At 38.7% G+C, this 14924-nt stretch overlaps 1 protein-coding gene and 1 long non-coding RNA gene across 2 annotated transcripts in view; both read right to left on the reverse strand.

Annotated features, from left to right (window-relative positions):
• LOC147797773 (uncharacterized) overlaps positions 1–14924 on the reverse strand; it is a 461720-nt gene that overhangs the window by 9663 nt on the left and 437133 nt on the right. The gene's annotated exons all lie outside the window — the stretch shown is intronic.
• On the reverse strand, positions 93–4160 carry LOC147797774 (uncharacterized). The gene has a single exon (XM_087142180.1). It carries the CDS (start codon positions 3050–3052, stop codon positions 2384–2386), a length of 669 nt encoding a protein of 222 aa, XP_086998306.1. The 5' UTR covers positions 3053–4160; the 3' UTR covers positions 93–2383.

Genomic DNA, 14924 nt, shown 5'->3' on the forward strand with positions numbered 1-14924 from the left:
AAAATTAATCTGCAGTACACACGTTTGCATTGTTGGATAAAGCAAAACGAAACATTCACTTACTGACTGCATTTATCGGCTTTGCTGTTGCACTGTTTTACAATGCACATATAGATATGAAAACAACCCTATAAAAGCGGTACAAAAATTTCCAGTTTTCCAAATATTTGTGCACCAATGTAGATGCCCCCAGCAGGTATCACTGTGAGCAAGCACTGTAGTTTTGATTTCAGTAGCTCTATGACCTTTCAGCAGTTTATATGGGGTGTAAAAGAACAAGACAACAGTATTTACCTAAGGCAGCCTCTTTAATATTCCTCAGAATAAGCTCTGCAAACTCTGAATCTAAAAAAATAAAAAAACATTTATGTCTCTCGCATACAAAGGTTATTCAGAATAAATTCATACATAGACTAGAGTGATATACCACCATACTCTTTTCTACTGCGATCTTAATCAACAGGTGTAGAATAACATCTTTTATTTGTATCCCCACAAGTGACTACTCCACTATTTATAAATTGCACCAGTTTGCATTTCCACAATAACATCCTTTTAACGTCTAAGTTTTTTTCTAATCAAAAGAGAATCAGTTTCTCACTTTTTCAAGAATATAATTTTCACATATATATAAAATAATATTTCCAAATAGGTCACTGGGGAGACATTTTGTGGTTAATTTTTCAATATTTGGGAGACATTTCAATATCTCCCTACTCCTCCAACTACCAAAAAGAAGAAAATCTTTACTGTCCATATTTTGGGAGGTGATAGATTAGGGTCTGAGAGAAAACATGCAAAGTTTGGTTAAGATTGGATTAGGGAATATTGAATTATGGGACGGTCAAGTTTGAAATAAAATTGTGCACGTTCTTAAGGGAATGTCTCCCAAGTGACCCATTTTCGGTAATCAAAATACATATCACCTTGTTTTTACCTTCTGCCGACCTCCTACCACTTGGTGCCTCCAATGAGACAGTGTTACTTTTCCCGTCTCTATTTTGAATTACAACTTTTTGCCAATAGCTGTCAAGAATGAAACCATGAAACAGAGAAAATGAACAACCCTAATTAAAATAATCATTTAAATTATTATTTATTCGACCATTCAGAACAGAAACTGGTAGGACAATATTTAACAAACACTAAAGTCAAGGGACTATAGCTTAACAAAAGGACGTAACAGATAACAAGAGCAACCCATTGGTTGGCCAGGATTGATAGTATTATACTTAAAACTATGACCCGAAAGCCTGTCAATCCATACTTGAAGTGGAATACTAAAAAACCAAATTAGATTTAAAATAATATAAAAGGATATAGAAAAACTATGCAAATTGCAATTAATAAAACTGTCAACAGAGTAGGCATAAAAGATAAGTAAACCCCCACAAAGTCACAATAAACTAATTGAAACCTGCAATTAATGCGCTGTAACAAGAAATTAATGCATGCAGAACCCCACCACCACACAAACACACACCACATTCGAATTAAAGAAAATGTACTGTACAAGAATGAAGCAGCAAATTACGTTTAAGAAAGTGTCCAAAATCCATGCATTATACAAGGTTGTGCCAATGGAGCAGGAACAGCACCAGTTGCAAACAGAAAATACTGGTACGTCACATTTTACCATTCCTTAAACAGTCACCTATTGCTACTCACAACTCTTACTGGAAACAAAAAAAAATATCTTGATTCCTCTGGACCTCTTATTTAGTGAATATCTTGTAGAACAGTTCTTTTGATCCGCATGTAATCCTTTGTGCCTATAAAGGCCTACTCTGTATTTTGCAAAGTGTAATTGCCCACACCATTGGCAAAAAATGAGCCTTTTCCTGCCATCCTGACCTACATGTATAAATCCCTGAATGATCTATACACATCTGCACTTTGTAGCTGTACATCACATGACAAAAAGGGTGTGGCATAACAGTTAAACGTTTATGATTATACTTTGGATTCCACATCCAAAAACTGTGAATAATGTAGGGCCAATGATTTTCCGTTTCAGAAAAGTGCAAATTCAGTTTTCAAATATCTTAAATTCCGTTTCAAGCTGAAAAATTCCGTTTCACTCTTTCTTTTAACATAAACGTGCACTGAAGCATACCCCATATTCAGAGACAGTACATTTACTGTAAATATTAAAGGTTACTGTGATACTTACATGTACACGCATAACATCCTGATAAATTAAATTGCAGAGTAACTTGTTTCTTTTTCATACCCAGGTTATGGCAAAAGTGCATGTAATATAGTCTCAGTCAGATACCGGTTAGCGGTATGCTGTTTTGTTCCACTTAAATGTATTTAGTGCTTGAGTAAATTTGAGGGAAAACTAAAAAAATAACAGGACTGCAGATCTTCATCTCATAATTCAGGCAAATTGGTCTTCAATGTCTCCATTGAAATACATAATTGCTAGCATTTTTGTTTTTTGCTGTGTTAGACTCTCCCTTAGGTCGTTGAGGAGGTGTTTGTACTGCGAAAAGCTGCGCTCAACGTCAACACTCGCAACGGGCATCCAGATGATCTCTTTGGCGATGGCAGACAGGTTGGGGAATCTTCCTGTCATGGATTCCCAGAACTTGGCAATGTTCAGTGGTTGAGGTATTTCAGTTGGATTGAAGTTCATGTATATTAGCCATTCCTCAATTGTGGCAGATTTGGGGTCTTCCAAGCCAGGGATCCGCTGATACTCTGCAATATCATGTGAGAGCGATCCGAGCTGTCTGGGATCAAAGATCCTGGCAGCTTTATAGATCTGGAAGGCTGGATGCTGCTCAATGTGACTCTCCAGCTTGTTGAAAGCAGCCTGGAAGACATTTTGAAATGTCTTGGTTATAGCCTTTTTCTCCTTCTGGGGCTTAGCCTGCATGAAGGCGTCAGTGTCAGTTCCAAATGATGTTTTGGTTGTGCCAGCGTGCAAATAACGACTCAGGTCGCCAATGGTGTTGTGTACTGTGCAAGCTAGAGGGTCCAATGTTGCCTCCAGACTGGTAAGTGCAGACATTAGACTGGTGCAATTCTCCTTTATGAAGGACATGTACAGACGCAGCTCAGGGTAAATCTCCTTATGTGTTGTCAACTCAATAATCTACTCTCCTCCTTTTTGAACCAAGAGTTCCAACGAGTTGAAACTGGTACTGGAGGGAGTTTCACTTGATCTTTTGGGAGGTAGTCACCCAAGAACTGCTAGTAACGTTTCTTGCGTGCTGGTTTTTTAAAGAAGACGGATTTCATCATTTTGACAAGAGTTGCCACTCTGTCAAACTCTGGCCAAAGCTGAAACACCTCAGCAGACAGATTGATGATATGGGCAAGACAGCGGACATGGCAACTGTTACGGAAAATTGGCTGCAAAACTTCCCGAACTGCCTTCTTACAGTAAGCTGCAGAATCAATGACAACTGCAATGACATCATTGAACTCAATGCCCACACTGGTTACAGCTTTGATGACAGATGAGCTGAGTGTAGAATGATTGCAGGATTCCATAGTACAAATATCAATGAGGAAATACTTCCCATGGACACCAGCAACAACATTCAAGATGCTGTGGTCTGGCACATCAGTCGTTTCATCAGTGATGAGGGAGACTTTTTGACCTTGAAGTGCTTCTTTCAGTGCTGAAAAATGGACTTCAAACTGACGAGGCACATAGAGACTTCGTAATGTTGCTGCTTATGGCAGTGTTCCACCTTGTTTGCAATGTTTCCTCATGAACGGACGCATTTTTTCTGCCTTCTTTAGAGGAATATCTGCCATGGTACACATTCTCACAAAGTCAAGAATAAATTCCTCACGCAGATTCTTAGATTGGAAGGCTGAAAACAGGGTCACCTGTCGTTTAGCTGGAGGCTGCCCATCACCATCTAACTTGACCTTAGCGGCATCGATCACGGCAGATTTGTTTTTTACATGTTTCTTGCTCTCAAGATGATCTTTCACAGTGTCAACTCGCTTGAAGTCTACACTGCTCACAAAACTTGCAGAAAAGAACATTTCCATCTGCATACAAATCACCACTGAACTGCTTGGCACGCTCAGACGCACACACACGCACCAAGGGAGCTTGCCGCTTCACCTTTTTTTGACTATTGATGCCATGGCCATTTTAATTCCAAAGCTGTTCACAATCTATGGTGACTTGAGTTATGTTTGTATTATAATTTGAGGTCTGAGCAGTTAGTGTAGCCTGTGCATTAGAACTGCTCTTGCAGGAAACTTTTAATTTTAATTCATTTATTCATTTAAATTTCGCGCCCCCGGGAAAAAACTAACTTTTTCCACATTGACAAATGCATGTATCATGCAAAGCATGTAACAGTTGAAGAAAAATTACAGCTTCTAACGGTCAGTAATAGCTCTGAGCCACAAGAATCATTTTTGAAAAAAAAACCAGTAGTGATGTCAACAGTTTGAGGCCAATTTATTCGCTGAAATTTTCAAAATTCTTTCCGATGTTGGGAGAAAAAAATTCTGAAGAAGACGCAGTCACGAAGCAGTCGTTTGGTTGGAATTGCCACAAAAGTTGTGATTGCTATTTTATTAATGGCTGATGAATACTCGGCCATTGAAAACATTAATACTGCCACCTATTCCCACTGCACACGGGAGTAGCATACACTCAATAGCCATATACATCATATCATGACGTCACGAACATCAGCTGTCCAATCGAAAAATTCATGTCCGCCATCTTGAATTAACGTTAGGCGAGAAAACGGATGCGAAGGTGATTTTTGGACTTCGATAAGTGAGTAAACACCAAATGAGTTTCGGGAAAACCGAAGCTGGACATAAACGAATGCTTGATAATCGAAAGGAGAACAATAAAGCTGGCTATGGAGCAAAGGAAACCGGAAAAAATCATGCCGTGAGGCGGTGACTTTCCGGCCGCTCGCACCGTCGAGCGCGCTGATATGATGAGCTCAGCGATGGTGCATGTGCACGTGATAACTGGCAATGTGTCAACGTTACGCACATACGTACGTGCGTCCAATTCCATTATCCGTCCAAACTGCATTTACATGTATTAATAATTTGTACTCACATGCATAATATTCAAGTAATGAGATGATTAGATGAGTTACGTTGCAATACAATAAACATCTGAAAGTTTATCACGCAGCTAACATTGACACATTCAGTGTTTATAAAACTAGCTAGAAGCATGTAGTGTACAGTACACGGAACGGTAAGACTACAAGTACATGTAGGCCGTATATGCAATACATGAACCAAAGTAATACACGCTTACCACTGTGCCGTTTATCGAGGACAGACCTCAAAAAATCTTCTATACTTCAGCATATAATGGATGGTCAAAAACAGAAGATCTAGAATGTACTTATTCGTTTATATATATATCATCTTCTGGGAATAGATCAGAGCGAGATGGACAGAAAATCTGTATGCTGATGCTGGCAATCGATCACATGGACGGCGGCCCAATAAAACGTTATACATTGCATCGCAAACTTTACGACCGTAGTATGGAATGTCCAAAGTCACTAAAAAGGGATAAAGTATGGAGCGTTGACGGTTACAATTCCCACACCTAATCCTAACATTCTGGAAGATTTTACCAGTGGGACTGAAGGCACGGAAACCGGGTAGGAAAGGTGGAATACGAGTTCGTCTCCGCCGACGTAAGTTTGGCCCACCATTACCTGTTGTCATCATGGGTAAAGCTCAATCACTCTGTAATAAATTAGACGAACATGCTGCCAACGTTAAGTAATTAAACAGGTACAGAGAGTGCAGTTGTATGTGCTTCACCGAAACGTGGTTTAGGGACTCGCAAGTACGACCTGCATTGATGGCTTTGCGTGCGAACGTATGGACAGAAACCACAAATCTGGAAAAGCATTACGTGGAGGAGTTTGTATTAATGTTGCTACCAGCCTCTCATCTCCTGAGGAAATGTATTTTATGCTAAAATGTGCTATGATTTATGTATTTTGCATTATTTGAACAATGTATATCAAATTCTCTCAAACTCATATCAGAATTGAGGCCCCCCAACTTATTTTAGGTATACTTGTGACTTTTGGAAGATAGGGGGCGCTCTTCATGTTGTCTCATTGACATGTCATAAAAAGTCAATGAGCAAAATTTCTGTGAAACAAAAGGTCCAAAGAAGATCTTCCTTTTTCATCTCACAGGTACGTACTTTTCATTTTCTGTTATCAAATATGGGATCTTCATGTATTCAAGTTTATTATTCAGTGATCGATTTGACTGTGACTACTCAAATTTAGTTTTATCTAGCTCTCATAACCGATCTAAACACTGTTTGAATCATTACCTTGACTTCCTCTTTGCAGGGATACCAGCACATTCAGCCTCTGTGGCCAAATCTGAAACTTCCTCTGCCTTCCTCACTTTTGCCAAACCTTTTTCATAAGAACCTTCAAAAACAAAACAGGAAATATGCCAGCATCAAAAGTTTGCCTATAAATACTTTGTAGAAGTTGCCTGGTAAACAAAATTCCTGATCCTGAAATATCAGTTTTTGACATTAGGCTTAGATTCTCACCCCACAATGGTAAAACCATTTGCAATTTCATTCAACCTACCATCTTTCTCTAGATCAAGAGATAACAGACATGCATTTATGATCAATTAAACATGTAAATGATTTTAAATGATGAAATAGGGGGGCTACACAATATTTGTAAAAGGATTTCTAAGAGAGAAATGTGCAAACATATAGATCTACATTTTGAATGTGGGGGTTACACATGTGGAGCATGCATGTTAATTTGTATCTACCCTGTTTGAAACTTACTGGTTTTGTACAAAACACGGCATGGAAACTTATGATATCCATCTGTTGGTGGTTCACGCTTCTGCACTGCTTGGTCTACCCTTGTCTGTGACTTATAAGGCGGCCACATTGAAGATGTCTCATGGTCCACCAACCAGCTATTTGCTGCTAATGCAACCGCCTGCTCTTCAACAAACTCGATCACTGCATAGATACTGAGTGACATTATATCTTCAATCAGGTTAAGGAACTTTACATATTTGCTGCCTCAGATCATTTCAAAGTATTAATTTCTAAAAGCCATGCTTTTGGAGACGGGGATAAAAAGTGCAAATTTTAAGGAATGTTTCTTGAAACTGGCAGAAAAGAAATATCTAATTTAAAAATAACAATGGTCAAAAAGTACTTTTGATGCATCTATTTACAGATTCAAAAGACCTAATGATTTAAGGCTACAACTACGTGGGCCTTTCTGCAAGGGAATATTGCACACTTGCATCTAATATCTACCATGGAGCATGAATGCAGTACACCATCTAGCCCGTTTACCTTGTGTATGCCAAGACACCCCGATGGCAACGGGGTCGTGAAGTTAATTATCTACCGCTTTGAAAAGTTCATAGATGACGATTATCTGGTCACCTAACAAAATGTTGCGTACGATCCCAACACCATCAACAACTTTAATGCAACTGTCTTTCCAAGTCAGTGTGATGATACATGAGCTTAAGTGAAGCTCTTTGTACTGCTTAGGACCGTGGGGTTGCATAAAATGAGGTAAAGGACCATTCAAGTGCTGTGTTTTCACACAAGGCTATTTGTTTTTATCACATGAATGGGCCAGCTCCCTTTACCTTGGCGTGGTATCCCTCTGTGTGGTTTTTGATGACTCAAAAACGTATGTTTTTTCTCGGTACGTACATGTACATTATAAGGAGGGCACTGTAGGTGTTGAAAACGCATAAAAAACTTATCGTTTTCTTTAACAGGACACCTTGCCCATATGGGATTCATTCCACGCACATTTTTTGTTTTTCCAAACATATATTTTTGGGTGAAGGGGTCTGTAAAACTGGAGAAATGTGCCATTTTTCCAACTCAAAAACTAGTGATTTTTTCATTTTTATCAATTACATTCGCAGTAGACGCCGCCAATCAAATCCCAGATAAATCGAGAGATATCGGTCGTTTTGAAGTTATACTTTCATAAAATAAATTAGAAGGTATAAAATTCCTATCACTTGCAATGAAAAAGGAAAAACGTCAATTTTGAGATGATGATACCCGATACATTCTGAGCTCAAAACCGTGATCAATGGGCAGCCATGTTCAGTTCACGTGGGCAAAGAACATTATGTTGCACATGCACACAAAACAATGTCTCGCTGAAACTACGTGGGGTGCTTGTTGACAGGTTTCTGCTGGCTGCCAGGACTTTTCAGCAAATTTGTAAGTGCATTTTGTAGTGAATTCGACTTGGACTTGATTCACTATGTTTGTAAACGTGACTCCAACACAGTAATGAAAAGAGTCTCCTCAAATCTTTTGCATTTAGCGTGGTTAATCAAAAGATCCTTTTTTGTGATGTAGGGATGATGGAGCATTTTTTTGCAACAACTTCAATTTATCAATTTATATTTTAATGACGTTGTTCTGTCTCCTTTAAAATTTCAGGTGATCAAGGCCTTACCCTAGTGCAGATATCGTGTACAAAATTCCTCTTTACACAAAGTGCTACATCACGGGTGATCTTTATATTAACGTAATGGAATATGATACTGACAACCGTGTACAAAATCTCACCCTTAGACTGTTGAGACCATTGACAACTGAGCAGTGTTAACTGAGCAACACTCATAGACAATATTTTAACCAATGATCTTGCAAAAAATTCATCACAATTGATGATACTGATCATCCTCAAGTGTTCCTAGTTACAAATAACTTCAAAGAAAGTTATATATGCAGAATCGGCAGAAAATGAGTAAAACGTACCTTTAATGACACTTATATCGAAAATTTTACTACTGATTTCAAGACAATTGACTGGAATTATGTTACACCAATCAGTGATATACTGTATGTATGATTTCTTTTCAGTACTAGTTCAACAACGATATTACAGAAATTTTCCACTACTAGATTTTATGATAAGAATAAAATCCCCATGTTTATCTAATGCCATTTACAATTCTATTTTCTGTAAAAACCATCTACATGTACAGAGAAAATTCTTAAGGATCCCAACTGATGGCATAAATTCTTTTATCAAACAGGCAATGTATTCATTAGCAAAGATTCTTGCAGATGTGTTGAATAAGTGTTCGACAGCTTGAGTAAATGCTGATAACACCGATCTACTAAACGGGATCCACCCACAACAGGACTCACTGCAGGCCAGTATCAATACTGTGTAGCCTATGTGTAAATAATTTGAAAGACTTACTTGCCAGAGAGTAATGTATTTCATTAATGATAACAAGATTCTTTCTGAACCAGAATTTTAATTTAAAGTAAAACGTTCTTCAAAACTAGCAGTATATTAGGGTATTAATAAAATGTATACGGGGATTGATCAAAATTTCTCCATAGGGGTATTTCTGGAGTTTTCTAAAGATTTTGAAACTTTAATCAGTAAATTTGAGTATTATGGTGTGCGAGGAACAGTGCTGGACCTTTTGGTAACAGACAACAATGTTATTTGTGTAAATTCTACCAAATGAGTCATTACCTGTGGAGTATGGGTCTGTGCCGGGCCCTCCACTCTTTATTCTCTGTATCAACGACATGTAAACCTCAGATTGTATTGAGGGATGTCATGCATGTTGTACATATAATTGCGAGTATGCTGGTGTGTAGCAACAGCGCCATCATGCGGTAGCAGGGGCATTCCTCATGTTTGCCGTCGCCTCCGCTGTTGGCCTGTCTACTACTGAAATTAAATAGGTAAATTTCACTCTTCTTGGGCTTGCAAATTTCTTGTAAATCATCGAATGGGTCTCCAGGGGAGTAGAGAAATTGTTAGACATCGTGGGAAGGGTATAAATACATTATTTTATGGGTAAATTGGGCAAATGGTTTTGTTACTTTCGAGCGGTAAAATAATGGCGGCCTTATAGCAGTGTGCTCAGACAATATGGTTTGCATATACGTGTATATATCGACGTTAATGGTGCCGAGACCAAAACTTTGAGTAGGGTCTGTGGTGGAGTAATTATGTGGGGTATGTAGTTTAGATCATTTGATTGAAGGAAGTTACTGTACATGTACTTGAGGATTGGAGATGATTATTGCTTTAATTTTGAAATTGTTTGGAAAGAATGGGCTTCAATTATATTAGATTCTATCTCTAAGCTACAAAGTAATTAAAGAGTAATCTTCCCAGTACTTGAGGGACATTGATTTGTAGTCTTTATTCCAATGTACATGTAATTTTAGGATTGGATAATGACAATAGGGTGAACTCTTTGTTATTTCCATCAGGAGGAAGTCCACAGTGTGAATTTAATTTTCTTGGCAATTAATCAATTTGGAAGGATGAATAGATAAACTGTTTTCCAGACATTTCCAATTTCATCATTTTAGGGTCAAACTGCCATTTCAATACATTCAGATTATACATGTATAATTCCTGCCATTCACCTAGAAGGAACAATTAACTTAAGTTGTGTTTCTTTTCTTTATATTCCTCATGTTTGCCGTCGCCTCCGCTGTTGGGCTGTCTACTACTGAAATTAAATAGCAATAACACCAGCAGAGATCCGGGCCCAGGGTGGTCTGTTGTGCCCCTCCCACAGTATGACATTCTGTTCACTTGCCGATAATACGACCTTGCGCACTAATGTAAATGAAGCAAGTCAAAACCTTAGTTTGGAATTTACAAAATTGGTAAATGGCTCATTGCTAACAATTTATGTATGGATGCCCTAAAATCATATTTTATTATTTTACATTTTGGACCAGTCATACAAATACAAGTATTATAGAATAATAGAATTTTGGTATCATGAATCGTCTAAGATATATATATTATCCGGGTAATATTTCATTAACATTGCATGATTCTGTCATATCACCTTGTTTAAATTGTTCCATGTTAACTTGGGGCTGCACGACATGCAACCTTAACAATTTACTCACTTTCCAAAGCGGGCGGTCCGTATCATTTGGACTGCTGGTCATCGAGATTTATTCTGCTCCTTTCCAAAATTACACTTACTGCAACGCAACAGAGGAACGTTTGAGTACTCTCAGGCTAACGCAGAGGGCGCGCAAGGTGCTGCAAGAAGCTGGCAGAAGCCGGACCGCCAGGATACGCTGATTGGCTACTGGTGCTACTGCAAGCTGTAATTACCTGTACAACGTCCGCAAAGCAGGCACAAAATAATTGCACACACTAATGTAAGTTCAGTTCGTTGCTGACAAGCACGAAACTGACGCGCTGTTTAACGCGCGACGAAAAGCAATTGTGGAGGTACGCTCTTCTATTTAGTTTAATTAAGGTACCGTTTTTGCCTCGTGCATTAGAAGCAGCTGGTTTGCTGAAGGATGATGTACCCCAGCAAAGGTAGTAGATGCATCGAGTCCGCAACAATGAAAGCTAGTGACTGTCAAACTGTACAAGTCGGTGGTCCCAACAAAGCCACTACAAAGATCACCTTCTTTCAAGATCTGTAGACAAGATTCTAGCCTGATAAATCATATACAGTTAGCTTCTTATTGAATCCCTTGCCATAATATTTATCCAACACATCTAATGGGTCCTGCTCCCACTGAGGGGTGTGGCGACGCACACTTAATCTGGGATATTTCAAGAACAAACGCAAAACCTACTCCCAGCTTTTTTTTAGCAGCATACATTCGTGAGTACAATAAAAAATGATGGGGGTGAACAAGTATGTCCAATTGAACACTATGTCAATGATTAAGAATTATGCAATTCATCAATCGGGATCTGATGCTCTCATCTGTTATTCTGCTTTCATGCTTGCCATTTATTTACTCTTGATGTTGGCATTGATTTACACTTGTTTCGTTTGGTTTGTCTCCCTTGTTTGTCTGGCGCATATTGGATTATATTGTCCATCTGTAGGGTAGGGTATAAAAGCGTTCCTGTAAAACTTTACACCTATAGGTTATCCAATTTCTGTAGTACTTCAGTAACGCATGCATGTTAAATTACATCGTAATGATTGGCAACATTGAAAGTAATGTCTGAATTTGTAAGGTTTTTGTTTTGATATCTTACACACACCATTGGTGGTACGACATCAATTGCCAGAGTAATTATGGTTTTCCAAGCAGTCGACCCCAACTGTTGGTCACGTGAATATTCGCCATAGAAATTTCACACAAGCGATGACTGGGATTGTATAAAATGCGTCTGTTGTAGCATTATTTGTATGACAGTTCACGTGTTCACAGTGATGCTCTGAGCTTTTATTACATTCTTGGCAAAATTCTCGAAATATAACCCGTACCTCTACATTTTTCTTTCGTTTCCCTTACCTTAAGGGGTTTACACCACTTTGTGTACAAGGCGGAGTTGACAAGTAACCAAGCAAAATATTTCCCATTTTGTAGTATAACATTGATAGTACCAAAAATGTACGTACAATGCTCCTTCAATTGGCTTAAACATGTAAATCACTTTACTAATATTTCTTGAATATTAACCAGCTTTTGTATTTAGCTACGTGAACCGACAAGCAATGTCACATTCAGTTTATACACTGTTACGTCCACAATCTCGGCAAAAGTATTTATCAGTGCTGATTGTTGCCACGGGTATTTTCCCACTAGATACATCTAATTTCGTTTACTATGTATTAACCTTACTGTTACACTGTGAGAAGATCGTGCAGTCATAAAGGATTTGAAGGTGACTGTCTTGCATCAATATTTCTTCTGTTTATGGACTCGAGTCTACAGAGCTGGGGGGCACCGCAGGTCAGCCGTGCACAATCGTGAAAGGCGTGACCGCTTGTCCATACAGACTGTTACCAACCTGGAAAGTTTTAGATTGAGCGGTTTTGTTGGTCTGTACCCACCTAGGTCAACTGAATTCCTCAATTGCATCTTTGGACTTCGGACACTTGCAGTCACGAGTCTCATCATTTAAAAAGCAAGCAGAAGTGTTTGTGAACTTTCACTTGGCCTACATGAAAGTTGACACGGGCATTACTCTTGCACCTTATCCTTGTCAACACAGTTAGGGGATTCACTTAGATTATAACGAAAATGAGACGTCATTCTGTGATTGATCTTATACGGGTTACATAAATTATCATACACCAGTTTAAAACGAATCGGGTTTTTCACACCACACGGCTCTCTACCGGATTTACATTACAATGTAGTTGGGCAATGCTATGAGATAGCCACGGTCTTGATAGTCAATATATTTCAGATTTGCGCTTTCATTTATACTCGATAACTACCAGTAGAAGAGAGAATGACTGTTGTATTTCCCAGCCAAATCCTGTTGGTCCCCAATTTAGTTTACAATTAGCTGTTCGGTGTCATTTCAAATACACAGGCCAGATGTGCAGATGTTGCACTAAAGTATGGGAGATCGATATAGATAAGTGCTCAAGGAAAGTTTCAAAAGTGATTATCAGCTGCATATATTTTCAGAGTATAATTACCTTAGATGGCCATTATGCTTTTGGGTAGAGCTTTGAAAACGTGTGAATTTTCAATTCATTTCTTCAATATGACTTTTTTTGGTCTATCTTTTCTGTGACGCTAGAATTTAGCTCCTTTATTTTAATTCACATTAACTCAGCTCTGCTAAAGATTGCAATGGGCAAGAGAAAGGAGTTATACTGGTAGTTTATTTAAACCCAAATGTGAATTTTCTTAAAAAGATTTCTTTCTTGAAGCATCATTTTGAACCTTTAAGCTGGTCCTTTTTCTCACTGTAAATTACAAATATAAAGCATTGTGCATCTTGTACATGCACAATATGTCTTACCGTTTCTGCAACAGTTGAAACTTTGAACAAAGCGAGTGAGGTTTGGGCAATCATACCTACAGTATATACCGTAGAGGTGCCGTATAGTCTTGCTAAAAGCCATGTTGGGCAAGGATCGTACTGTACTGTGCTCATCTGTCATTTTAGGCAAATACATACACCGGGCCATATTTTTTACCCTCTTATTTAGTTTTTAGACAATAACAGAGTCTTATGTGACGCTTTTCGCCATGGAGACCTGAGTGGTCAGGTTTCCCTTTTCTGACTACCTTGAATCGGATATCTCTCCATCATTTTCCAGCGTTGTCGTTGGGAGTGTTAAAATGTATTGGAAATAGTTCTGGAATTTGCACTTAACAACTGCTTTCATGGAAGGGCCGTTACCTTCCCTACAGCCGTTTTTTGCCTCAGTTGCATTAGTGGGCTAACCACACTATATGAAGCTGTACACGTACGTAAATGTAAACTAAATCGTTTAAACATATTGTCTATTCCAAGGTTTTACTTTTCAATTTTCCTCGTCCGGGAGAACTCTGATGATAATTCAGGTCGTAGGGTGATAAAATATCGAAGGCGTGTGTGTCTGAACTTATGTATTCTTGTTGGAGATAACTGGGGCTCCTGCCAGTGAGGTTTAACATCTGGGCTCAGCGACGGACGGCCCGCAGCGATCGTCGTTCTTGCCAAATTAAGATAAGAAAAAGGTACCCGCTATGTTGCTTGAATGAATTTTTGGTACAGAATGTCCCTCTATTGCTTACATATCTTGGTTTTTACTTTTTTTTCAAAGTGGTTTTATTTTAGACCACTTTGTTGCCGAGACACTGATGGAACCTTACTTTTGGTAGGAAAAGATTCTTTGGGGAGTTAACGTCCTTATCAGTAGAATCAGCCCCTTTAGTCGGTGGTTCAACACCTGTTTGTCTAAAGAAAGCATTGGGTGGAATTTGTCATTATGTGCTTCGGTATTTTGCGCCGATTGAGGTGTTCTTCTGGCGAGATCTCTCCTGGACATCCTAGAGGATTTCCACTTCGGGCAATAGAAAGGCGCGTCCTCATCTCCTGATTTCTGCTCAAAGCAAACGCAACCAATCAAACTGGCAATACATCATGGCATTTATTGTACTGTACATAGATAGGCTCGCATTATATTCCTCGTGGAGTCTG

Source organism: Acanthaster planci, linkage group LG10 (genome assembly GCF_054643075.1).
Source record: "Acanthaster planci isolate LZ-2023a linkage group LG10, COTS_SCS, whole genome shotgun sequence".
NCBI lineage: Eukaryota > Metazoa > Echinodermata > Asteroidea > Valvatida > Acanthasteridae > Acanthaster > Acanthaster planci.

What these genes read in the sequence shown, in the direction of transcription:
- LOC147797774 (XM_087142180.1), bottom strand. Translation starts at nt 3,052, where the DNA reads ATGTCCTTCATAAAGGAGAATTGCACCAGTCTAATGTCTGCACTTACC.